General features: G+C 40.3%; 2 protein-coding genes across 3 annotated transcripts in view; both read right to left on the reverse strand.

Annotated features, from left to right (window-relative positions):
- Positions 1 to 4,688, reverse strand: part of insra (insulin receptor a) — a 79,463-nt gene extending 74,775 nt beyond the window's left edge. Inside the window, exon 1 of one of the 2 annotated variants that reach the window (XM_063218454.1) lies at positions 3,271 to 4,687. In XM_063218454.1, the coding sequence (XP_063074524.1) occupies positions 3,271 to 3,349 (79 nt within the window). In that variant the 5' untranslated portion in view covers positions 3,350 to 4,687. Of the gene's footprint in view, positions 1 to 3,270 lie in introns of both variants that reach the window. The other variant, XM_063218455.1, reaches the window with a different exon arrangement.
- Positions 4,689 to 16,951: 12,263 nt separating this feature from the next.
- mfsd14a2 (major facilitator superfamily domain containing 14A2) overlaps positions 16,952 to 25,103 on the reverse strand; it is a 27,770-nt gene continuing 19,618 nt past the window's right edge. Inside the window, exons 8-12 of the mRNA XM_063218456.1 lie at positions 23,777 to 23,848; positions 22,964 to 23,076; positions 21,079 to 21,176; positions 20,494 to 20,660; positions 16,952 to 20,021 (exon numbers count right to left, since the gene is read on the reverse strand). Coding sequence (XP_063074526.1) covers positions 19,806 to 20,021; positions 20,494 to 20,660; positions 21,079 to 21,176; positions 22,964 to 23,076; positions 23,777 to 23,848 — 666 coding nt within the window. The 3' untranslated portion in view covers positions 16,952 to 19,805. The remainder of the gene's footprint in view (positions 20,022 to 20,493; positions 20,661 to 21,078; positions 21,177 to 22,963; positions 23,077 to 23,776; positions 23,849 to 25,103) is intronic.

A 25,103-nucleotide genomic window follows, 5' to 3' on the forward strand; every position in this document is an offset into this window, starting at 1 on the left:
TGGAAGCCTGGCTGCTACTGCTGCTGCTACTGCTGCAGTTCAGGGCAGGACTGGTCTAGACACAGTCAGAAAAAGATGTAGTGTTTCACCTGTAGACCAACTGAAGGCTCAAAACAACCACAGTACCTTTGAGAGGAGTCCAGTCACCTCATAAGCGAGATGCCAGCGCGGTGCCTGGACATCTTACGCATTACTGTGCAAGGATAATGCCAGTTTGAGTACACAGAAAGAACGAACAAGAAAAAAAAACAATGGGCAGCGTACACAGTCTTTTGATAGACACATATTCATCAGTGTGCTCATTCCGCTCACCAGGGCAACAAATATTATGGTAACACTTCCTCCAATTCCTCTTTAGCTAAGTACACAAAAAAGCTTTGTGGATGGATCACTTCTTGGTGGATGGACACACAGGTAGGCAAGCCGGCACTCCCTGACACTGCGGGTTTAACTGCAGGCAGCCACCAGGTACAATAAACACAATACACACAGGGAGGACACACAAACAGCAAATCATCCAGGACCAGCAGATAAAAAAGATCACACTTTATTTTAAGGTTCGTGAGCAAGCTTGTCTGTAACTGACATGTGCTAAACGATATCACTCATTTGTTAGGTGTGCATGCATTTACAAATTTTTCGTTTATCACCGATAAGTCCTGTATTACTGATCAAATCAAAGGACCTAGTAGGCCCTTAATATATGTACTATAACTTACGTGCTTTATACAGATAGCAATAAGTCATGTTTTATCAAACATGTGAAACCTATTTGAAAATGTTACCCAAAAAAAATCTTGACAGATGCCTTTACTGTCAGGGGGAGTGTTCGGTTCAGGATAGGTGTGTCATGTAATTTCACCACCGCCACTTCTACAGCTCATGGTAATGGCCTCTCTGAAGAGGTACCCATTGTTCAAGAAAACCAAGTGTCACAAATCATTGTTTCCAAGTCATAAAGACACAATGCGCTGTCGCGAGATGAAGGCCAAGGCACTTCCTCTTGCCAGGGCCGTGTGTGTGCAGGAGGAACGCACCGTAAATCAGGTATGGCAACTGGGCATGTTTAAATGACGTGTCTCTGACATGACTGACAAAACCAGGAGGCCTGAGTACACTGCTGTGGTGGGGATTATTTTCTCTTTATTGCAAAGCAACAAGCTGTGACACTACTGGTGACAGAGGGACGGGCTGCGTTCTTTCCTCCATGACCAGCAATCACTTAGTTCTGAGTGACAGGTGTTATGACAAAAGAATACATTTGACACCATCACACGGTAAAATGTAAAAAAAATGTGATACAAAGTGATAAAAATCACTTCAATCCATGAGGATGAAATAAACCACTAGCATCGGAGGCCATTTGGAACAGAGGTGATTTCAGAGATATTAGCAAGGCATAACAAATGTGATACAGGAGGCGTCTGTCTGTGAGGTTGGGTTGGTGGGCTGGTTGGTCAGTTGGTTAAACTAAAGAGGCCAAAACTGAGGCCCCAAAATAGTTTCACTCCTTCCTACAGCAGTTCACTTGCAGGCCTGAGAGGAACAAGAAGGGGGCCAGCTTTGCAATTACACAACTTGTTTATGTTCAATCTGCCCTCTGAATCTCGCACAGACTGGCTGGATGATATTACCCAATCACCTCTCTTCCAGTTTTAATGAAAAAGGCGGCAAGCACCCCTGGGGTGTTAACTCGAGGCCACGGGCTGATCGGTTTCATACAGTTGTGTTAAGAAAGAAATAAAAAAAATGGAAGGACATTATTTTGTTCTGTGACTGCTTTCAACGGATTACTAGTGATCTGATGTGTCTGTATTTTAAAGGGCTATAGCTAGTGATCCCAGCAACCTGAAGACCATTCTGGCAGAATGTTCAGGTGGAATTTACCTGTCCGCAAAATAGGAATGTAGGAATGTGGTCACTGATCACAATGATGACAACAAGTGAACTCACTTCAGACAAATACACTGTCTGAAATCTGGAACAAGACTGTATGACGAGCGCCAAAGACACAAGCCTAAAAACATACAGTACCGTATGCATGACGGTTCACTTTACTCGACAGATTCTAGAGCTATTGGTGGTTGACAAATTACGAGTTTGGAAAAGTCAAACCATTATGTCAGATCGTTTAGAGAAGAAGGGGTCATATATTAGGCAGGAGGGGGAACTTAGTTGGCGCTTAAACTGTGTTCCTTCCCCATCCTCAGCCAGACTCCACACATAGAGATGTGCTGGGTAAACACTGGCCCTTTCCTGATCCAATATCCTGCCACAGAGATGAGGACAAAAGGCAATAATAGCTTAACTGAATACTTGCCAATATTGCCCTATGAGTGTGACATGGCCAAGTGTGTCAGAAGCATGGCTATATTTATTTATCTAGCCTATTTCGGGAAATCTTTCCGTCCAGACAACAGTGAAGAAGAGATTGAGAAAGACCACACCATGACAGGCTCGCATTCTACGATGGCATTTAAAAAAACATTTTGCTTGCTTAGAAAAAGTATATATATATAGGCTATATAATATATATAGACACACACAAACACACACACACAAAAAGAAACAAATAAAAAATAATATCAAAAAGTAACTTTCAGGACAGTCAACTGCACTTGCATCATTAACAGAAATACAACAGTACATGATGATCCCCCTTGGAAAAACTCAAAATTAGAAAATCAAGTGAGTGATTGAAGACGTCTTGTATGTCATTCATCCACTAGTCATTATTGGACAAAAAATGTTGGATGGGAAAAAACTGCTGGGACGCTTCAGACAGGTGTACAATCCAATTCGTTTCAATCAAGCTATGCAAAGTCACAACACATGAAGCAGCACAGACACTGGCCAATTCTTTAAGATCAAATGAAAACCTTTGAATGATTCAACTGATAAATACTCAGCCTATATTATTCTGTGTTTTTGTACTGAAATCCACAACCTTCCCCATCACGGAGACAGCAAAGTCACTGACTGATGTTCTGTGGTTGCAACATATGCAGATGCAACACTTTAGTCGACTACTGGTTCTATGATAAACTGATATCAAAAGCTTAGGTATGTCTGTAGTAAAGTGATTGACACAATTGATCACTGGTAAACAAGACACATTACAAGAGCACACACAAATTGCCGAAATCGGGTTGCTGTAAAATACCCCGAGGGACCAGGACTGCTGATTGGGAATGAACAATTGCAAGCGATTTCTGGAGAAAATAGCGTATTGTTAAGCATGTGCGAACTAATGAATCAGAGGACACTTACCTTCTCCATTTGCTGGCAGAACACTCCATAAAATGCAGACAGACGCCACCAAAACAATCAAAGTCCGCAGCCGCATCATGACCCCTGCTGAATTGTACCAACTGTTCAGCGCAGTGAAGTTCGATTTATGGACAATCCGAAAAGAGTACCGTCTTATGGTGATTGTTTATTAAAACAACAACATATGGCTGATAAAAATCCTCTGTCACCCCCCAAAATGGGCGGAGAAGAAAGTCCAACGTGTTCAATCCACTAGCATTCAGCTAGTCAGCTAGCTAGCTAGCTTAACTCGACGATGTGAAAAGATTGTTTAGCTAACGTTTGCTAGCAACTTTAACTACACAAATCTAACGACTCAAAGTACCCATATATTAGCGAGAGAATATATGCAGGTAACATTTTGAGAAGATATAAGTGTGGTCTTCCTTTCAGGGTAGTTGCATCAGTTCGGCAGTGTTGTCTGAATCCCTGGTTTCCTCGAGAAAAATCCGTAGCAAACCACCCGCGAATCAGATCAGAAGGATCAGCTAGCACAGCTAGCAGGCTAGCCAACGCCGTTTAACTTCACTGCTGCTAACTGGTTGGCTAGCTACCTCCGCAGGCCAAAATAAAGTTATTTGTTTGTCACAGCAGGAAAGCAATCCTTTTGCAATTTCCCTAAACAGAACTACTCAGTTTTCAAATGAGGAGTCACGTACTCACTCAAAATGCTACAAGAAGTTAACGTCAGACAATGTTCTCAAAGCTTAATATATTAATCCTAGGCAGTTGTTCCTCTGAGGTCCTGCTGACAACTTGGCCCATGTAACGTTAGCTAGCAAGCGTGGCGTAGTAAATTCACGGGTCAATACGCTTCGCATGCAGCAGCTGTCCGACCGTGATGTGTGCCACAACACTTCTTTGACCAAACACTAAAATCCTGACCATTTACAGGCGAAAGGGAAGAGAATCCGCATCTGAAGTCCACCGTCGAGCATTGTACGTGCACGAAGAAAGGGCCGTCCCCGTGGTGTTGGCTCAACTCAGTGCTGAGATTTCAGGCGTCCACCTCACTGCTTGCTTCACTGAGCTGTAGAACTAAGGTTAGCGAGCCATTCTGCAATTCCTATCCATGTAAACCAAGTGCAACGTCTTGGTTGTGATTCAACAATGTCTTCTGCTACACACCGCAAATCCACCAAGTCCAAAATAGACACTGAATAAAATGAAAAATATTTTTCCCCACATTAGAGGTAGCTACGTTAGAAGATTGACATGCCTCGTCTCTCCAAGGATCCCCTTTCCTGTCTTTGCGCCAGTAAACAAGACCTGCCAGCGAGCCAGACGGGGTAGAGGGGAAATGTGGACTGGATTACCCTGTGCATGAGGGGTTCTTTCACAACAACAGCATCGACACCGTGGCAAATGATACCGTCATTTTGGGCTGCTATTAGGCCTATAGGCCCAGCCCAGGGTAGCCCATTAAATCTAAACAATGTACGCGAATAAACTTTCAGGTGTGTTTTTTTTTTTGACGCGCAAGAGTTTCACTCATGTGTGTATATTGGATTGGGCCGAGACTTTCGATTTAGTTAGGCGCGCGCGCACGCATGTACACACACATGCTTATAATGTCTAATAGTTTAATTGTTTTCGGTCATTAGTCCTTATTTCAACATGTTGTTTTTTAATATTGTAGACTTCTTCTTCTTTTTTTCTTCTTTATATTAATATTAGTCCTAAATTGTTATAATTTGCAGTAGGGTTAGTAGGCCCTAGGCTACCTAAAGTGACCTCTAACAATATTGTAATAATCGTTTAGCCTACTTATTCAGGGCCAATGTTCAAACAATTGGGGGATTCAAACAAGTGAAACAATTATTGGATTTGAAGTCAAGGTTGTAGGCCCAATGCATCCATTAATTTACACTGCAAGGCATGAAAGGGATGCTTCTGTGGCTGTATCCAAATGGAATTAACAAACCATGCACTGATGCAAGTCTTAAGTGACTATATTCAATAATCCTATGAGAGGATTTATCTGTCTGTTAATGGCATAACATGAAGGTGCTATTGCCCAAGTAAAAAAAAAGTGTACTTAATATATACTTAATAAGTACGTTTTATTGTATTTAAAGTGTACTTCAAAAGTGTGTATTTAAAGAATGTTATTTTGGGACAACTTATAGTATACTTAAATGTACTTGAAATATAATTAAGTAGAGCTTAAACACATTTTAAGTTGACTTTTTTGTACTAAAATTAAACTTTGTATAAGTGTACTTAATATACTAAAAATATATTTAACTTTAAACACATTTTAAAGTGACTTGGTTAGTATACTTATAATGTACTTAATGTGTACTTTAGCATGCGGATAAAGTGCATTTTAAGTACATTAGAAATCTATTTTAACGTTCACGAGAAAGTACTTTATAGTATACTGCAGAAAGTACATACTTAAGTTGTGTTTATTTTGGGACAACTTATAGTATACTTAAATACACTTGAAATATAATTAAGTAGAGCTTAATCACATTTTTAAGTTGACTTTTTTTGTACTAAAATTAAATTTTGTACAAGTGTACTTAATATACTAAAAATATACTTAACCTTTTAGTACATTATAGGTATATACTAACCAAGTCACATTAAAATGTGTTTAATGTGAACTTTAGCATGCGGATAAGTGCATTTTAAGTACATTAGAAATCTATTTCAATGTCATGAGAAAGTACTTTATAGTATACTGCAGAAGTACATACTTAAGTTGTGTTATTTTGGGACAACTTATAGTATACTTAAATACACTTGAAATATAATTAAGTAGAGCTTAATCACATTTTAAGTTGACTTTTTTGTACTAAAATCAAACTTTGTACAAGTGTACTTAATATACTAAAATCATACTTAACTTAAGTACATTTCAAACATACTTACTAATTCACTTTAAAATATGTTTATTTTGTACTTTAGCATGCAGTTTAGTGTATTTAAGTATACTACAAATCTATTTCAAGGTCTTTAAGTACATTTTAAGTGTATTGACTCTAAATGTATTTTAAGTATACTACAAGTAGATTTTACTTTAAGCACATTTCAAATATATTTATTTTAAGTACACTTTAAATATATTTCAAAAGTATATGAAAAAACATTAATGTAATCTCGAATTGCTCATTTCCATTGTACATTGTCTTGTTCACAACCATCAGCCATTCACATGAACCTTCCTTTCACCTTCACTTCAGACAACAACCACTGCCTCAACCAGGATTTGAACCCACAACTCAATGAACCACAGACCTGCACTCTAACCACTAGACCACAACTACCTGTTCTTCAACAGGCACAATTACGTTCTTGAAGTAATAGTCTTGAGTAGTACACTTTAAGTATACTTTTATATATTTAATAATAATACTTAGAAATCATTGGTGGTGGTATGCTTTTATCGAATTAAAGACACTTTTACATGTTTAATTTGTGCACCAAAAAGTACACTTAAAGTGCACTTAATACACTAATAACACAACTTAAGTACAGACTTCAGTATTGTGGTTAAAAACGGTAATAGGTAAGGCCTTACATGCCTTTTTAAGATCTGTTTGTGCTCTTCAATATGGTGTTTTTACCATGAAAATACATTAACAAAATGGAAGGTGGAAGGTTATTTAATGTTACAAAGCATAATGAATAAATAAGCCTAGGTTAAAATACACTAAAATGATGGTTTAAAAAAAGTACCCAGGTGAAACAAAATGTACTTAATATACTTAATAAGTATGTATTTTTGTATTTAAAATATACTTCAAAAGTGTGTATTTAAAGAATGTTATTTTGGGACAACTTATAGTATACTTAAATACACTTGAAGTATGATTAAATATAGCTTTAACACATTTTAAGCTGACATTTTAAGTACATTTTAAATATACTTACTAATTCACTTTAAAAGATGTTTAATGTGTACTTTAACATGTGGTTAAGTGTAACTATTTGAAGTATGCTACAAATCTAATTCAAGGTCATAAGAAAGCACTTTATAGCATGCTGCAGAAGTACATACTTAAGTTGTGTTATTTTGGGACAACTTATAGTATACTTAAATACACTTGAAATATAATTAAGTAGAGCTTTAACACATTTTAAGTTGACTTTTTGGTACTAAAATCAAACTTTGTACAAGTGTACTTAATATACTAAAATCATACTTAACTTAAAGTACGTTTCAAATATTCTTTCTAATACCAAACTTTAGCACATTACTTTAAAAATACAAATACACTTAAACTACACTTAAATTACAATACACTAATAATATATTTTTTAATACCACACTTTAGCACATTACTTTAGAAATACAAATAAACTTAAAATACACTTAAAATGCAATACACTAATAGTATATTTTCTAATACCACACTTTAGCACATTACTTTCAAAATACAAATACACTTAAAATACACTTAAATACAATACACTAATAGTGTATTTTATAATACTATACTTTAACACATTACTTTTAAAATACAAATGTACTTAAAATAGACTTAAAATTGAATATACTAATAGTATATTTGACAATACTACACTTAAGCACATTACTTTTAAAATACAAATGTACTTACAATACATTTAAATACAATACACTAATAGTGTATTTTATAATACTACACTTAAGTATATAACTTTTAAAATACAAAGATACTTAAAATACACTTAAAGTGTAATACACTAATAGTATACTTTATAATGCTACACTTTAGCACATTACTTTTAAAATACAAATATACTTGAAATACACTTAAAATATAATACACTAATAGTATATTTGACAATACTACACTTAGCACATTACTTTTAAAATACAAATATACTTAAAATACATTTAAAATACAATACACTAACAGTATATTTTATAAAACTATATTTAAGTACATAACTTTAATAATACAAATTATTTTAAAATATATTTAAAATACACTAAACTATAAGTATATTTTTAAATACCATACTTAAGTACTGTACTTGATAAATAGAGTGTACTTAAAATATACTTTCAGAAAATTAAATATATTTAAAGTACACTTAAGTACACATTTTTTTGACCTGGGTGCTGATGTTGCTGATTAAGGTGTCGATATACTCATGACGATCCATTCAACCTAGAACACTGTAGGCTATAGGCTATAGCCTAATCTGTCTTTATCTGCCTATATAGGCACACATGCCTGTTTAACATTGGAGAATAATCTCTGTTAAAGCTGTCATGGAAGGTGATTTAAGGTAGGTCAGGGGGTTGAGAACACAACATAAAGGAGCACAACATAGGCCTAGCCTACTGGACTAGTTGCTAATCCCTATTCAGGGGCAAAACATTCATGGCACACAGGGGCTTCCAAAGAGCCAGGTCTGCAATTTGTTGTTTCATCAGTGTCCAGAAAAAGGAGCGTGCTTCTCTTCTTAAGTAGGCTTATCTTAACAGATGTTTTTTCTGGTCAAAAGAAGTACAAGGGCATGCCATTTATTGAACAATTGAGTAATATTTCATACTAGGGATATTTGAGATGAATGCAATCTGCTGTTTGCGCAATCTCTTAGCAATGTTGTAGACATAACTGCTTTTCTGGATCGATGTGATATCTCTCACATCGGTCATCTCATGGGTAGGGTAAGCAGTTAGGGCGTCAGACTTGTATCCCAAAGGTTGCCGGTTCGACTCCTTACCCGCCAGGTTGGTGGGGGGAGTAATTAACCAGTGCTCTCCCCCATCCTCCCCCATGACTGAGGTACCCTGAGCATGGTATCGTCCCTCCGCACTGCTCCCTTGGGGCCCCATTGGGGTCTGCCCCCTTGCACAGGTGAGGCATGAATGCAATATCGTCGCGTGCAGTGAACACTTGTGTGCTGTGGAGTGCTGTGTCACAATGACAATGGGAGTTGCCGTTTCCCAGTTGGGCTTTCATTTAATTTTTCATCTCATGTCGTATGGCGAAGAGTGATTTACCCACAAGTCCGCTGTAACTGTAGCAAGACAACTCTTGTCATTTTGATGCTGAAAGAACAAGGTCCGGCTTTGCATGCTGTTACATTGAGAAAAAGCACAAGCACAAGCAGGTAATTGGAGTGCTTCTCTGTCTTCACCTTTTTTCCTTGGTGCTCATCAGTGTAGGGGCTCTCAAACTTGGTCCAGGAAGACAGATGCTGAGACACTCAAGGTTGCAATTTTTTACTTTTTTATTTGGCTACAATGCCTACGCGTTTCGGCCCTTATGGCCTTCTTCACAAGGTCGACCCACTTCACTTGTTAGTGGTAATTGTCAGGTATGATGGAAACTTCTGAGTATCTATTTGTTTGTGGATCCCCTTTCTGCTCCCTCATCACGGCAAACTGTTCTGAATGCTCAGCTGTCTGTCTAGACGACTATCAGTGTTGTATGGATGCCTGTGATGAGACACGTGATCACTAATCATCATGCTATGGCCCAGTATGCGTATGCATGCTGCACGACGTGGTCCATCTTGGCAACACACAGGTTGATGTGAATTGAAATGGCTTGACTCGTGCTCTCAGGGCCATAATTATCAATATTGTGATTGAGGAGACAGTGGTGGACATGAAGCACTCACTGAGTTTCTTTTGTGGTGTATCTCACGTGTTGATGAAGAAAATATTAAGAGTGTTTAAGAGAAAGAGAAGTTGTAAAATTGTTAATTGTTCGAAGTTCTTATAAAAAAAATGTAGGCTACTGTTAGGACCAAAATTAAGTGTTAAAAAAGTCACAAAAAATTGTCAGTTGTCAGAAAAACAAAACAGCTGAAAAAAATAAACAAAACCTCTTAGACATGAGGGATCTGCTGTTTCGTGTGACATTAGGCACAATGTACGTGTGAATTCATGCTTATCTACAGAGACATATTCCATAGGGAGAGTCGTTCAAACAAGGGTGGAACACTGTTTTCTGTAGAACTCTGCACGTGTTTGTCATGTAATCTCCTTTCAAAACAATAGTTTCCTGCTCGTGGAAATGTCATTTTGACAGTGAGTAACAGCAACAGGAGAAGCAATCTCCATGCCTCACTTCTGTTTTGTTTTGTTCATTTCACGGGATGAGGAAACTGTTTCCTTAAAAAAAAAGAAAACCCTAAAGGTGAAGCTTCCTTTTCGTCACCGGGTTTACACACCCACAGGGCCGCTGACTGCTTTGGCTGGGCCCAGGACAAAGTCATCTGAAAGGGCCCCCCTCCCAATACATACAATGTAATGAGGACCCAATTTCGGACCCCCTCTGTCCCTGGGCCCGGGACAAATGTCCCCTTCGTCCCCCCTGTCACCTTCCCTGCACACCCATGTTGGGTTAATGGCTAGGCTGTGAGTGCCTGCAGGCGCCTGGGTGGAGGGGGTGCTGTGTGGGGATAGGACAGGGACACACATCTACATGTAGAGATCATGGGAAAGAAACCTTAAAGTTCAGGAAGATACCCTTTCACAGGGGACCACTGACAGAAAAACAATGGGGTTCATCAGGGATTCACTCTGAGGTTTCTCCAGGCGTCACTATCGCAACTGTAAATACCTTTTGTTGGGGATGGTGCTGAATGTACCGATTTTATCGGCATGACTTCCTCTTGACTGGCTTCCCTTTTCACAGAGTCTGGGGCACAAGGATGTAATCTTCCTGAAACAGATTATTTCCCGTTCTGAATCCATCAAATTACGTAAACACAAATACGCTCGGAAAGGAAATAGTACCGTTGTTCTTCCCATGAAATGACCAACAGACAAGAGGCCCTCCTGCTCACATGGCCCATGCCTTGGCTCATCACTGATTCCATAGGTGACACTTAATAATAATGTAGGCATTAAAGCATTGTAAAGACTTAGTAAATAATGAACTTATTATAAACAAAATATTGACAAATGTTTTAATGATCTACTAAGTTGTATTAATGCTTTATAAAATATGTACAAATAATATGTCCATCAACATAACATTTTACAAACCTTTTACAGAGTATTTTTTATTCATTTACAACATAAATGTAAATGTTTGATGAATAAAAAATTCCCACTCATTTACAAACATTTGTTAGTGTTTTGTCCATCATAAGTGAAATATTTACTAAGTCCTAATAATGCTTTTTATGCACCCATCATTATAAAGTGTTACCATGGCATGTTATGTTCACTTGTCCCATACATTGAAACTTCAGGAAGGGGAAGCAATGAATTGAAATGACAATGAAATGGAGAAGCGACATCATGTGGCATGCAAGGAGACTGGACAAATGCAGCTGTTTCTCTTAATAACTGCTATTATTATTGTAATAATAACAAGAATATTGTCATTAGTATTATTATTATTAGTAGTAAACATTAATATTATGTAATGTGTCCCTGAAGCTGTTTTATAACTATGAACACAGGGCCAGTGCTAGACATACAGTGCCTTCAAAAAGTCTACACACCCCTCTTCAAATGCCAGGTTTTTGTGATGTAAAAAAATGACAGAAAGACGAATAAATTCACAGCTTTTTCCACCTTCAATCTAAACTATTAACCTGTGCTATGCAATTGCGAAACAAGCATAAAGCTTTAAATGGAAACAATAGAAAATACAAAACATCAATTAACATGGTTGCATAAATATACACACCCTTAAATTAATACTTAGTTGCAGCACCTTTGGCTTGTCTGGGCCATTCCAAAACCTCAATATTATTCTAGTGAAGCCATTATTTAGTAGATTTAGCCGTGTGCTTAGAGAAATTGTCGTTCTGAAAGATTTGTTCCTCTGCATCTTCACCTTTATAACAGGGGGCCGAAGATTTTGTGCCACTACCACGGCCCCTGTGGAAATGTTCATAATTCCCTCCTCCCTAATGAAGGCCCCAGTTACAGCTGAAGAAAAACAGCACAAAAGAACAATGCTGCCACCACCATACTTCATGTTAGGTATGGTGCTATTGCGGTGATGTTTTGTGCCAAAAATACCTTTTGGAATTATGTCCAAAATGTTCAATCTCAGTTTCACCTGACCATAACACATCTTCCCACATGCATTTGGGAGATTACAGAAGTATTTTTTGAGAAATTTACCTCACCAAGATTGAACTTTTTGGTCATAATTCAAAAGGGTATGTTTGGCGCAAAACATCACCGCAATAACACCATACCTAACATGAAGTATGGTGGTGGCAGCATTGTTCTTTTGTGCTGTTTTTCTTCAGCTGTAACTGGGGCCTTCATTAGGGAGGAGGGAATTATGTAACTTTTCACAGGGGCTGTGGTAGTGGCACAAAACCTTCGCCCCCCTGGTAGAAAGGTGAAGATGCAGAGGAGCTAATCTTTCAGAACAACAATTTCTCCAAGCACACGCCTAAGTCTACAAAAGCATGGCTTCACTAGAATAAGATTGAGGTTTTGGAATAGCCCAGACAAGCCCAAAGGTACTGCAACTAAGTATTGATTTAAGGGTGTGTATATTTATGCAACCATGTTAACTGAGGTTTTTTATTTTCTATTGTTTCCCTTTAAAGCTTCATGCTTGTTTCTCAATTGCATTGTACAGGTTAATAGTTTAGATTGAAGGTGGAAAAAGCTGTGAATTTATTTGTCTTTCTGTCATTTTTTTACATCACAAAAACCTGACATTTGAGGAGGGGTGTGTAGACTTTTTGAAGGCACTGTAAGCAGACAAGGCGGTGGCCTAAGGCACTACATGGCTTGGGGTCCCACAAAATTAGAACGTCAAGTGAAATAAAACATTCATGACGATGTGGAAGTGAGTGCCTCAAATCACAAGCCACTACTTTTTGGGGGTGTAATCAAATCATTTTAAGTTGATCATTTTGGGTTAGTTAATTTTTCCCACCTCATTTTGCAATTAATTTGCAGTTTACATTTATGAGAACATCTGTTGAACTGAACTACTAGTACTACTACTACTACTGCTACTACTACTACTACTAATAATAATGGTCTCAAAACACTTACGAAGCAAACAAAATGATAATAAAAAAAATGGACTAAAGAAAATAATAATGATATAGGGGAATTAATCAAATGCTCACAGCCTCATGCTGACTGCATTCGATTGGCAGTTATGAGGATTATGGAGTTGATAGCAGGTGGCCACTCAATGCATCCCCCCACCCCCACACTGACACTGCCAAGCCAATCTGTGCCTACTCAGGCATATGTTTGTCAATTACTATGGCATATGCATGCTGAACATAAACCCACTCGGCATAACGCGATGATCCGCATCTTAGATTATCCATTGCTAATTTTAGCATTGGGTAAGAGGCAGATTGAGTAATAGAGATTAGCATCTGTCATACAAACTCGGAGATTACTTCGATCCCTTTTACTCGCTCAAGAATTCTTTTCCATTTAAGATGAAAGCATACATACAAAGCAGATTGGCGTTGTTCAACTTGGTCATGTTTAATAAAAGTATCTAAATACCTTTGACATTAGTTTTCACTGTGTGTTTGTGCATTTGAGTGTGAGTGTGTGCGTGTCTTTGTGTGTGTGCATGCCTGTGACTGTATGTGTGCATGCATGTGTGCCTGTGTGTGCAGTGCACGTGTCAATAGAAAGTCTGCTTGATTATGCCTTTATTTTGACCTCCGAAATACGTATATCCCAATGGGAAAGATTCAGTAATGTTTTTGCCATATTGTTGAAACCGGTTCAGGAACAAAAACAGTTCTCATCCAATTTGGTTGGTTTGACTGCTGTTTGTAAAGTTGTTGACACCACTGTTCAGAACTTTTATCAGAAGATACACCTACATTTTCAATGTTTCAGTTTAAGACCGTTTTTTTAACTGAGACATCCATACGTTTCCGCTCAATTATCATTTCCGTACTGTCAGGTTGGTGTTTATAACAAGTTTTGAGTTAAGACAGAAGATGCAGAAGTTACAGCTTCCTCCACATGGGGTCTTAGATACAGTATCACAGCCGGGGCCCTACCGTGGCTCTAACAGTAAGGCACTGGGCTGCTACGCCAGTGACCCAGATGCGATTTGCCAACCCCGACCCATCTCTCTCCCAATTCGCTTCCTGATCACCTCTCATACTGGCCTGTCATCAATGAAGAAATGGAAAACTAAGAAAAGAACTATAAAAGTATTTTAAGTGTGCTGACTCCTCACTCCAAAAGCCATCAGCCTTTGTCCTGCACTTTTTCCTGGGATGTACACAATCTTCACCCTCAACCTCTCCATCTCCTCCTCATTATCTTCAATATTCTGCAGCCTCTTCTTTTTTCCAGCACATGATCTGGAATGAAACACAGTCACCAAACATGATGAAGGCCACTATACCCACAGTGGACAAATTATAGAGGCCTGTTCTCACCTGGTCACCTTAACAAAGAGACACATGGAAGTTGAGCAGGCATGATACAACTTACTATGATTGCGGCACAGGAGCAGCACATCTTCATTGAGAAGAAAACAGATGCTGTTTTTGAAGTGTGGATTACAGTAGCAACCATTATGTTATCAATGCTTCACACCAAGCATTTTAAATTAATTAAATTGTTGCCCTAAACAATTCTATTGGCTCGGTCAATAGAAAACTAAAAACTAAAGTACTATTTAGTCATTCAGTTATGATGCCACCTTACTTAATGTGGTGGGCCAATGTGACATGAGTTTAACAATATAGCACCTGTAGGCCTATGAGTTTTGGATCCCCTTCCTTTTCTGTCATTATCACCGGTGGATTCAGTACACCTAAGTCTTTAAATTCAGAGGTCAAGTTGGACCCAATTGTGTCTTCAGGCGATACAACAATAACTCATGTTGTTGCAGATTCTTCATACAAAAAAACCCACAAAAGCTGTTTAAAAGGACTACTGAGCTGACCTGACCTGTTGTAATTTTTCGCCCTCGAGGCCATATGAAATCTAAGTTGAAATGCACCAAATATTGACAAAGGGCGCCCCCTACCTGCCATAAGCACAGTTGACGTCAGCAGGTCTTCAGACAAAGAAATCGTATTGCCAAGCCATAGAGGTAGAACATTCTACCTCTATGTGCCAAGCACATTTTCTGAGGTCTCTCCTTACTGTAGATTTTTTAAAAAAAACTGAGCTGTTTTGGGCAGTTCCCTAAAAAAGTTGGAATGGGGGGCGCTGTGGCGCAGCGCGCTAAGCCCCCCACATTTGGGCTTTCATGCCCGCCCCATGGGGACCCCGGTTTGAATCCGGACGGGGTCATTTCCCGATCCTCCCCCATCTCTCTCTCTCCAACTCATTTCCTGTCAATATCTCATACTATCCTGTCAATAAAGGCATAAAAAGCCCCAATATATACATATATATATATATATATATATATGCATCCCTCCTAGCACCCCAAAATTCCAACTTTTTTTTAAAAATATTTTTATATATTTTTATATATATATATATATAAAATAATAATAATAAAAAAGTTGGAATTTTGGGGTGCTAGGGGCTGTAGCAGATTGGAAGGAAAAGTCTTGCACAACAAAATGGACTCATTTATGCACTAGTCAACACTGCTATATCCATTACATTTCCTGTCATTGTTGCAAATTTAGGCATGCATTACTGAAAGGGAGTGCACAGAAAAAAAATTAGTGTGGCACGGCCCATGTCACCTGTAGGCTATATGGGGGCCATTGTCATGAGTAAGTTGGGGAAGCCCTGTTCTAGACCAATGATCCTAAAAGATGCCTTAGGTCTCTAGAGTCTCCTCTGCTCCGTTTACAAACATTCATGTTGTGAGGAGGATGCTAAGCAGGCAACCATGTGAGCTCATTTTTTGACTGACAGCAGTTTCCAACAATCAGAGGTTGAACAGTGTGCAGCCAGAGTCGCGCAGCCAGGGATTGTTCACAAACGGTAAATACTGGAATCAGCTTTCTACTGAAATGAGAACTGCCCCCACAGTGACATGCTTTAAAAAGAAATTAATACATACATTTGTAGGGTTATTTACGGCCTCTTTAGATAAAAGTTCCTAATATTTTGTGTTTCTTCTCTTTCTCAAGCACATTGAATGGCAACTACAGGTATGTATGATAATGTGCTTTGCAAATGAAGAGTTCAGATGCAAAACACCCTAACTCCATTTCTGAAGACCTGCACTTCTGCATATTTAGGGAACCCTATTGTTGGTTTGGTTTAAATTCATGTACTTGATAATACATGTAACTATCTAAATTACATAAATAAAATAACAAAATATGCAGTTTTGATAGATTAGTACTGTCCCAGTGTCATTGCAGCCAGCCACACATTTGCAGGCAGCCATAAGAGGGTTACAGGTTCAGAAGCTTCCCTGCATTTAATTTAACCCAAGGAGCGTCTGTGAGGAGATTGTTCAAAACGAGATTGTTCAGAAGACTATTGCATAGATCTAATAGCTCAACTGGATCTCCTTGGCAGGGCTAAGCTATGTGTATCCAAAAGTACACATCCACTTTGGTGCTACAGTATGATACCTTCCATTCTGTTACTACACTTTGGGTGGATCTGAAACAAGCATGGGCTGTTGTAGAAATACAGATGCAATACTCACTTCCAGATCATAACAGGACTGTCATTTCCTAAAGGGTGCTTGGCTGATTGATTGTGCTTGAGGGAGAATGCAGAGGTTTGTATGGGAGATGTATAAAATATGATACACATGCTAATAAAAAAAGACAAAAAAAGTCAATGTCATTAAATTTTAATAAATAGTTTGTCATTAGATTCCCAATATTTACAACATGTTCACAACTTTCAACGTGTTCTTGCTTTTTTCAGAGTTTAGCTAAACGTAGGCACAAAGAAAGGTCTCGGGTTTTTTTTCTTGTCTCATTTGTCTCATTTTGGGCCACAAACCGCAGCGCTCCACAGAGCTGAAAGAGCAGGCAAGAATGCCCAAACGTCCTGTTAAATCACTACAAAAAATGTCCATTGATTCTATTGAACACAGTCATCTGGCGTCTGTGAGTTTAACATAATTACATGAGCTGACATATGTGGTTAAGCTTTAAAATGATTACTCTGTAACATTCAACAAGGATTTCTGAGTAAATTAATCAAACCAGGCCACAAAATGTTATTTCCAACGTGTTAGAAATAAATGAGCAACACACTGTGTACCCCAAACAGCATTTGTTTTTTATGCTTTTTCTTTTTTTGATGAATGTTGTCAGTGATCCTGTCCGTGGCACCAACAATGCATAAAAATGTAAAATGACAGTAAAAAAACCTAAAAAAAACAAAAACAAAATTGCACACAATATACAAAACCAACAAAAGAAAACAAACATGGTACAAACCCATAGAAAACCAAAACAAGACCGACATGTCTTGGTGCCAGGTGTGTTACCAACTGTGTATTTGTGATATAGTAATGTTGGCTATTTCAATGCACTTGAGGTTCAATGTAGGACAGTTAATTGTTCCAACATATACCAACATTTTAGTTTAAATACAGTAATTGAAATGTCACTTCTATTTAGAGTGCACAGGAGATGCAGAGTAGTCTGATATCTTGAAAGCTGATTACTTAAAGTATCATTTGAAATGGTTAACGGTCAAGTCAAAATAGCAAATTTGTAGTTTTCATATCACAGAACATGTAACCTTTTACTCTCTATGGCAGCAGCACATGGGTGACATACTCTTTAGTCGAATCTAATGATATTCATCCATAGAGATACTGACAACATCAGTGCTCACATTGATAACCGAAGTTATGATGGAAAAAAATGACCTACGAGAGGAAGAGTGATCTCACCCTAGTCTAAAACTGAATGTATGGCCACATGTGCACATGCACACCTGCGCACGCACGCACACGCGCTAATTCACACGTTGGCCCCAGAGGTCAGGGAGTGGAGGTCATTGAGGTGGACACAAACAAGACTTAAGTGTATGCAAGCTCCGATGGGAGCGATACATATATATATCTAAATATATATATATCTCACAATTACTCACCCTTCTCAGAGCATACGCCTTCATTTGGGCTAGGTAATATCAACATGAAGTCAAATAAAAAGGCAACTTTTCCTTTAAAAAAAGAAAAAAAAGAAACAAAAGAAAATTTGACACAAACTTCTTTAGAGGAGGAGCAGACAAATCTGACCATTTCAGTCAGAGAGAGAGAGAAAGAAAGAAAGAGGGAATAAGGATGAGAAACAGAGTGGTAGAAGTTTGGCTTGGACCAACAGCCATGCCCATCCAGACAGGGTCAGCGGTACGGGGAATACAGTGGTACCCAGATTTCCAAAACAAACAGAGTCTGTATCAAATAGACTAAATTCTCACAGTATAAAATCCTACCTAGTTGTGTGCTCTGCTTTGCTGCCTCTGAATGGCCGCAAAAAAAGGGAAATCTGCAAGGTATGAATCAGTTGTTTCCCTCGAAACATCAGCACCACTGCTCTGGTGAAATGTAGAATAAATCACCAAACCCACAACATGAAGCTGGAAGGTGTGACAGCTTGGCCAGTTACTAGTCTAGTCGGGAGCTTCATCAATACGTAGCGGTTTAATCTGTCCAGCGTCCACACAAAAAGACTGGCAACCACGTCACTGAATGGTCTCCGATTCTGCTTCTCCAAAAGGACAAAAAAAAAAAAAACACCCAGAAGGGATAAAACGAGAGACGTGTCCATGAGTCTATACTTAACTTTTGTCTGCAGACGACCTTTAGCTCAAGGACATTGTTTGAAGCCTTCGCTGGCAATCCCCATTGGTCTTGAGGCCGTGACGTGTGACGAGCCACCTCCTGTTGCTCCAAGGCCGAGGACACATACAGTTCCAGAGGAGGCAACAGAACAAGGCAAGATTTCCAACTTCATTCAGAAGAGGGAACAGAACGAGGCAAGATTCCCAGCACTGTCCCCTGTTAGTGCTGCTGCTGCTGCTGCTGCTGCTGCTGCTGCGGCATTAGTGCCCTTCCTCATTCCCGCCTCAACCCCTCCATCCCCACCCCCCATGGCTGATGTTTAAGTTTCCCATCGTTATTCAGAGTTTGCCCCTCCCTGGCCATTCCTGACAGGGCACTCAGGTGGCATGGGAGTAGGGGAAGGGTTGGGTGGGGTAAGAGTGAATGACTAGAGTGGTGTGGTCATCCCGAATTTTAGGGGAGGGCGTGTTGCGTCAGCAGGTGCTGCTGGGTAGAATTTGGATGCGGGGTGCTGGCTGGGGGAAAAGGGGTGGGGTTGGCATCGCCTTCTGTTCTTCACACACACACACACACACACACACGCACACACGCACACACGCACACACGCACACACGCACACACACACGCACACACGCACACACGCACACAGACACACAGACACACACGCGCACACACGTCTGAACCACCCCCATTGACCCCTGTAAAACCCTGAAAACAATCACAACACCAAAAAAAAAACCTCCCAACCCCAACCACCCCATCACAATCCCCCCTGAAGATGACCACACTAACTAAACCCCAAAACTGCAGGGCTGCGAAGGTAGGGGTAGGTAGGGGTAGGAGAGGCGTTTTGGGGAGTGTGGGGGGTGGTGGTTGCCATGGTTATACGCAGCTGTCCTCCAGCAGGGGTTCCTTGCCCTCGCAGATGCCGCCCTGAGGGCTGTGGCCGTGGCTCTGGCCGCCGTTGTTGTGCTTCTTGTAGCCGCCAGGCCGCATGCCCATGCCCCCATTGTGCTCGGGGATGAAGAGCGCCACCAGCAGGGAGAGCAGCACGGAGCAGGCGCCGAACAGGAAGGGCGGCCCAGGGATGATGGCACTCTGGCGGAGGGAGGGGAGAGAACAAAGTAAACGGAATACGCTTTGACTCTAATGATATTCATTCATAGGGGCACTGACAAGTAAGAAGTCAGAGGAGGAGAGAGAATGAAGAAAAAGGAGCACTCTTCAGTCGACTCTTCTTTAGTCTAATCTAATGGTATTCATTCATAGGGAAGCTGACAACATCAGTGCAGGTAAGAGAATAAAGAAAAAGGAACCAAGTTACCAAGTGTTAAGACACACTGGAGTAGCGTTGTACGATGGAAAATGTTGGACTATTGTACCAAAATGTCAAAATGTATCTATATCATATGATATAATAATCTAAATAACGCTTTTGACTGACCAAACGACATCAAAGCCGATCCAAACCTGAAACCTTCCAATACAAAGACCAAGTGACATCAACCTCCCACCACTACCCATCACACCACACCACACCACACCACCGTTTTCTCCCCCATGTCCTCACCTCGTCTGTGGGGTTGGCCATGTTGGGCTTGGCCCCCCTCTCCGGGCTCTCGGCTGGATCCATCTCGTTCAGCTCCACATGGAACAGGTAGAAGACGAAGCCGTAGAGCGCTGGGCCCAGGCCGTTGCACAGGCCCCTGATGCCGGTGATCATGCCCTGGACCACACCTGCCCACACAGAAACACCAACATCAGCACAGCTGGTTGACTTTTTGAGGCAGCGCAAACAACGGACAGTCTGTCTGTCTGCCTACCCTTGACAACACCTGCCGAGACATCAATACCGCATCACTACATTTGCTAGTTCACTTTTCAAGCAGAGCAAACAAGAGTCTGTCTGTCTGTGAGAGTCTGTCTGTCTGTCTGTCTGTCTGCCTGCCTGTCAGTCTGCCTTCCTCTCTCTGTCTTGACTGGATAGTCATCCCCCCTGTGTGTCTATGTCCATAATGGGATGCTGACTGTAGAATGCAGTCCCTTTCATTTCAGATGACTTTGTCCTGGGCCCGCCCAAGGGAGTCTGCGGCCCTGTACTCTATGGCTTCATAATGGTCAGTGGTGTGAGTGAGGGACGGCAGCCGTGTCTCACCCTGCTGGTCGGGGTCGGCATTGCGGGACACGATAGCACTGATGGCAGGGAATGTGATGCTGGACATGGCTGCCACGGCTCCCGCTGCCCACATCATCCTGAGAGAGGAGAGGAACGAAGAAGACAGAAGGAGAGAGGGACAGGGAGAAGAGGGGCAGAGAGAAACAGAGGAAGAAGAAGAAAAGACAGAGATGAGTGAGTGAGAGAGAGAAAGTGTGCGCGTGCGAGAGAGAGAGGGGAAGACCGAGAGAGAGAGAGGGTGCCGGGAACAGAAACAGGAAGAAAAGAAAGATAAAGAGACAAAAAGAGTAGAGAGAGAGAGAGAGAGAGAGAGAGAGGAGTGAGAGAGAGAGAGAGAGAGAGAGAGAGAGAGGAGTGAGAGAACACTATTTAAAACATTTCCATTGTATTAAACTAAGCCCAAATCATGCAATAATCATCCAGGAAATGTTAAGGTCTTTGTTTTGGGTCACACAACCATTCTGAACTTCCCTTGTGTAAAACATAACATCGGAATAGAGTGCAGTCTACATGCAAGCAGGTGTGACTTGCATATCAGTTTTGTCTGTTTGTGATATATTATTGTTTATTAGGGCAAGTCTCAAACCAGTGTTAGACAAAACAATGTCCAAACAATGTCCAAAGTTAGACATGAACTTCATTATTGGTCATTCACGAACATACCAAGTGGTACAACACATTGAATGATATACTGCATTGTTGCTTTGGCTCTCAATAGTACACAGCAGTATAGGATAAAAATGATCAGACTGAATCCCAAAGAGATTAGTTATAAGGAACTACACTTCTTGGAGTGCAGCCCCTTAATGCAAGCCGCACCTCCAGTGGCACGCTGTAATAGTCATTGAAAAGTTAAGTACTATAGTACTACAATACTATGACATAACACAGGGCCTTTAGTAATGCACTACGACTTGGTCATTGCCCTTCTGGTAACAGCAAATGTATAACACACTGTCTGAACGGGTTAAAGGACATTATGATCCTTATTCAAAAAACTTAAATCATTTCTGGTTGATGTAAGAGGGAGCACTAGTAGTTATACCACTCCCTTCAATCTCAATTTCACAGAGTGTTCCCTCTTACAACAACCATGAACGGGGGAAGTTTCTTGAGTTAGGATGAAAAGTCCGTCAACCTGCAAGAGAAATCCTTAAAGCAATACTGCACCGGAAATAAATAAGCTCATTGAACACCTCTGCTTCAGTTTAAAGATTGAGTTTTAACTACTGTTCTTTCAGCTGTTCTCATAATTGCTTTCTAATGTTACTTCTAGTTCTTTAAAGTGAATATCATCTTATATTCTTTGCAGTTCTTAAGGTCTGAAAACATTGCATCTTTATTTGTAACTTTCTGCTAATATATGGTCTAAATGACAATATTTACATTCGAAAGTCAGAGCAATTGTGTCAGTTGTTCATAGAATGAAACAGCAATGTTCATTTTACTGAAACACATGCCTATAAGTAGTTAATTTCGGTGGTCTCATTTTGCTGTATGTGTGAATATAGCAAACTTCTAGACAACGTATGACCTCTAGTGGCCAAATGTGAGAAGTACTACTACAGACTACAGACAACAGAATACAGTGAGTAGAGATATTCTATACATCCCCCTTGGTGGTGGTGGTGGTGGTGGGGTTTGGGGACAGGGAGGGGAGACACGGGGGTGGTTGGTAGAAGACGTATAGAAAAGCACCACCTGTAAATGTAGACTGATCTAATGCACTTGTGCTTTGGCGATAAACAAATGAAATAAAAAACCAACACAACCCCCCCCCCCACCCCCCCCCCCCCCAAAAAACACCAAATGTCCCACATTTAAGCACATCTTCTACATCCACTCATTCAACATGGATACTCACCAGGGCTGGGAGCCAAAGCCATACCAGGCTAGCTGCAGGATCTGGAAGCCCAGACCCAGGAGAATAGTGTTCTTATTCCCAATGGACCTCATCAGGATCCCCAACACGACCGTCTGCAAGGCATCACAGACACAGCATTGTCAAATTTAGACAGGGTGAACCGGCATTTAGTCATTATGCTGTCAAATGCTGGCTCCAGCTTCTTCAAGTTTCAAGTTTCAAGTTTATTTAGCCATATCAACAGTATAAAATACAGTTGTTAGGAATGTTATTTGGTGTGCTCACACAACAATACAACTAAAGACACAAAACTAGGGGGGGGGGGTTATGAAAGGAAACAGGGGGTACATAAATATATATTAGAGACATTGAAGAGTGCAATGGAATATTCAAAGTGCATGGTATGTACAGAATAGTAGTAATAGTAGTAGTTCTTGTCCATATTAGAACTGCCCCAACAGTATCATGTTTAAAAAAAACAATTCCAAATATTTCCTGATAGAGGCAGCATGGTTCTTTAATACTCAGGTTACTGTTAGTGTATTACCAATTGGCAACACTTCCATGATTACAAGATGTACAGCACATCTTAGATTGCACACACGTACAGGCATATATACATGCACATGGATGCATGTTTATATGAATGCAAAGACACACAGACGCAGACGACAAACAGGAGAGACACCCTCTCACGTCAATAAGCACATGCACACAGACACACAGTCTCTCGCGCACACGCACACGCACACACTATATATGAACTCCTTCTGACCCCAGAGAGAAGGAAGCCCCAACATGTAAGATACACACCTGAGCCACGATGGAGAGTATTCCCACAACTGCAATGAAGGCGGCAACTGTTGCTGATGCGAATCCTACGACCTATACAACACAACACAATATTAATTACTGGGTTAAAAAATGTTAACTTTAAGTCTTTTGTATTTAAAGTCTATATTCTATTTGCATCTTCATGCCACTATTTGAAAAATAATTTTACCCACAAATAATCCCTTTGGCCGTGCTAATCTACACCTTTATATCACTAAGGAGTTAGAAAATAAAAGCAATTTGACTTGATTTAGCGATGAGTGCAAGCATGTGAAATTAAGCCTGTTCCTGTAAATGCCTAGAGTTGGGAGTACAATTTCGTATTAAACACACGGCAAGTACCAAAAGCACTTTGCAACCACCTCAGACTCTTACGCCAGGGACACATGCAAGCAAAATGAACGTATGTCCCCAACGTTAAAAGATGATTTCTGTAAGAATCGGGCCATCCATGGTGTAGAAGAGAATCGGGCCATCCATGGTGTAATGGTGAAGGAGTTGGACTGTAAATCACAGGCTTGCAGGTGCAACCCCAACCCTTACCACTCCCTTCCTCCCTCAATAGCTGAGGTGCCCTTGAGCAAGGCACCTAACCCCCCCATTGCTCCAGGTACTGTAACCAATACCATGTACGTAACATAAAGAAGTCGCTTTGGATAAAAGCGTCAGCTAAGTGTAATGTAATGTAAAAGAATTAAATGTGTGACAAAGCTGAGTCCTCAGGGATAAGGGTGTGGTCTGTATCATTATCCCACTGTGCCCATGCAGACACAGGAGTGCACAGGCTGCTTTACACCGGTCCCAATCCTGCATTTCAGATAGGCAACCATACCTGTGTTGTGTATGCCAATGGATTGATTTCCCAGATTTGAAATGTCCACCATCTGCCAACGCTCTGCTCCCCAATGGCCACCTCACCACATGACACTGGGGGGCGTGTTTACTATTAAAGCTACACAACTTACAAACAGTGTTGCCAGATGTGTCTGAACATATTCAGCCCTCAAAAACCGCCTGGAGGTGATCAATTCCACCCCATTTCAACCAACTTATTAAACATATTGATTTCTATGGCCATGAAACTACAGAAAAAAACACACCCAATGGTTGTTTTTGACCAATTTTACCCGGCGCAGGCTATCCCAAGCAGCCCAATTGGGCGGGTAACTGCCCAATCTGTCAACACTGCTTACACACCAAGAAGACCCAGACCTTTGTGCGTCTCTGAAATACAGAGGGCAGGTCGACATTGTTGAACATTATGTGACGATACCCAAGGTTACCGGTACGCTCAGCATGGTCATAG

The sequence above is a fragment of the Engraulis encrasicolus genome, chromosome 16, assembly GCF_034702125.1.
Source record: "Engraulis encrasicolus isolate BLACKSEA-1 chromosome 16, IST_EnEncr_1.0, whole genome shotgun sequence".
In the NCBI taxonomy this organism is placed as follows: domain Eukaryota; kingdom Metazoa; phylum Chordata; class Actinopteri; order Clupeiformes; family Engraulidae; genus Engraulis; species Engraulis encrasicolus.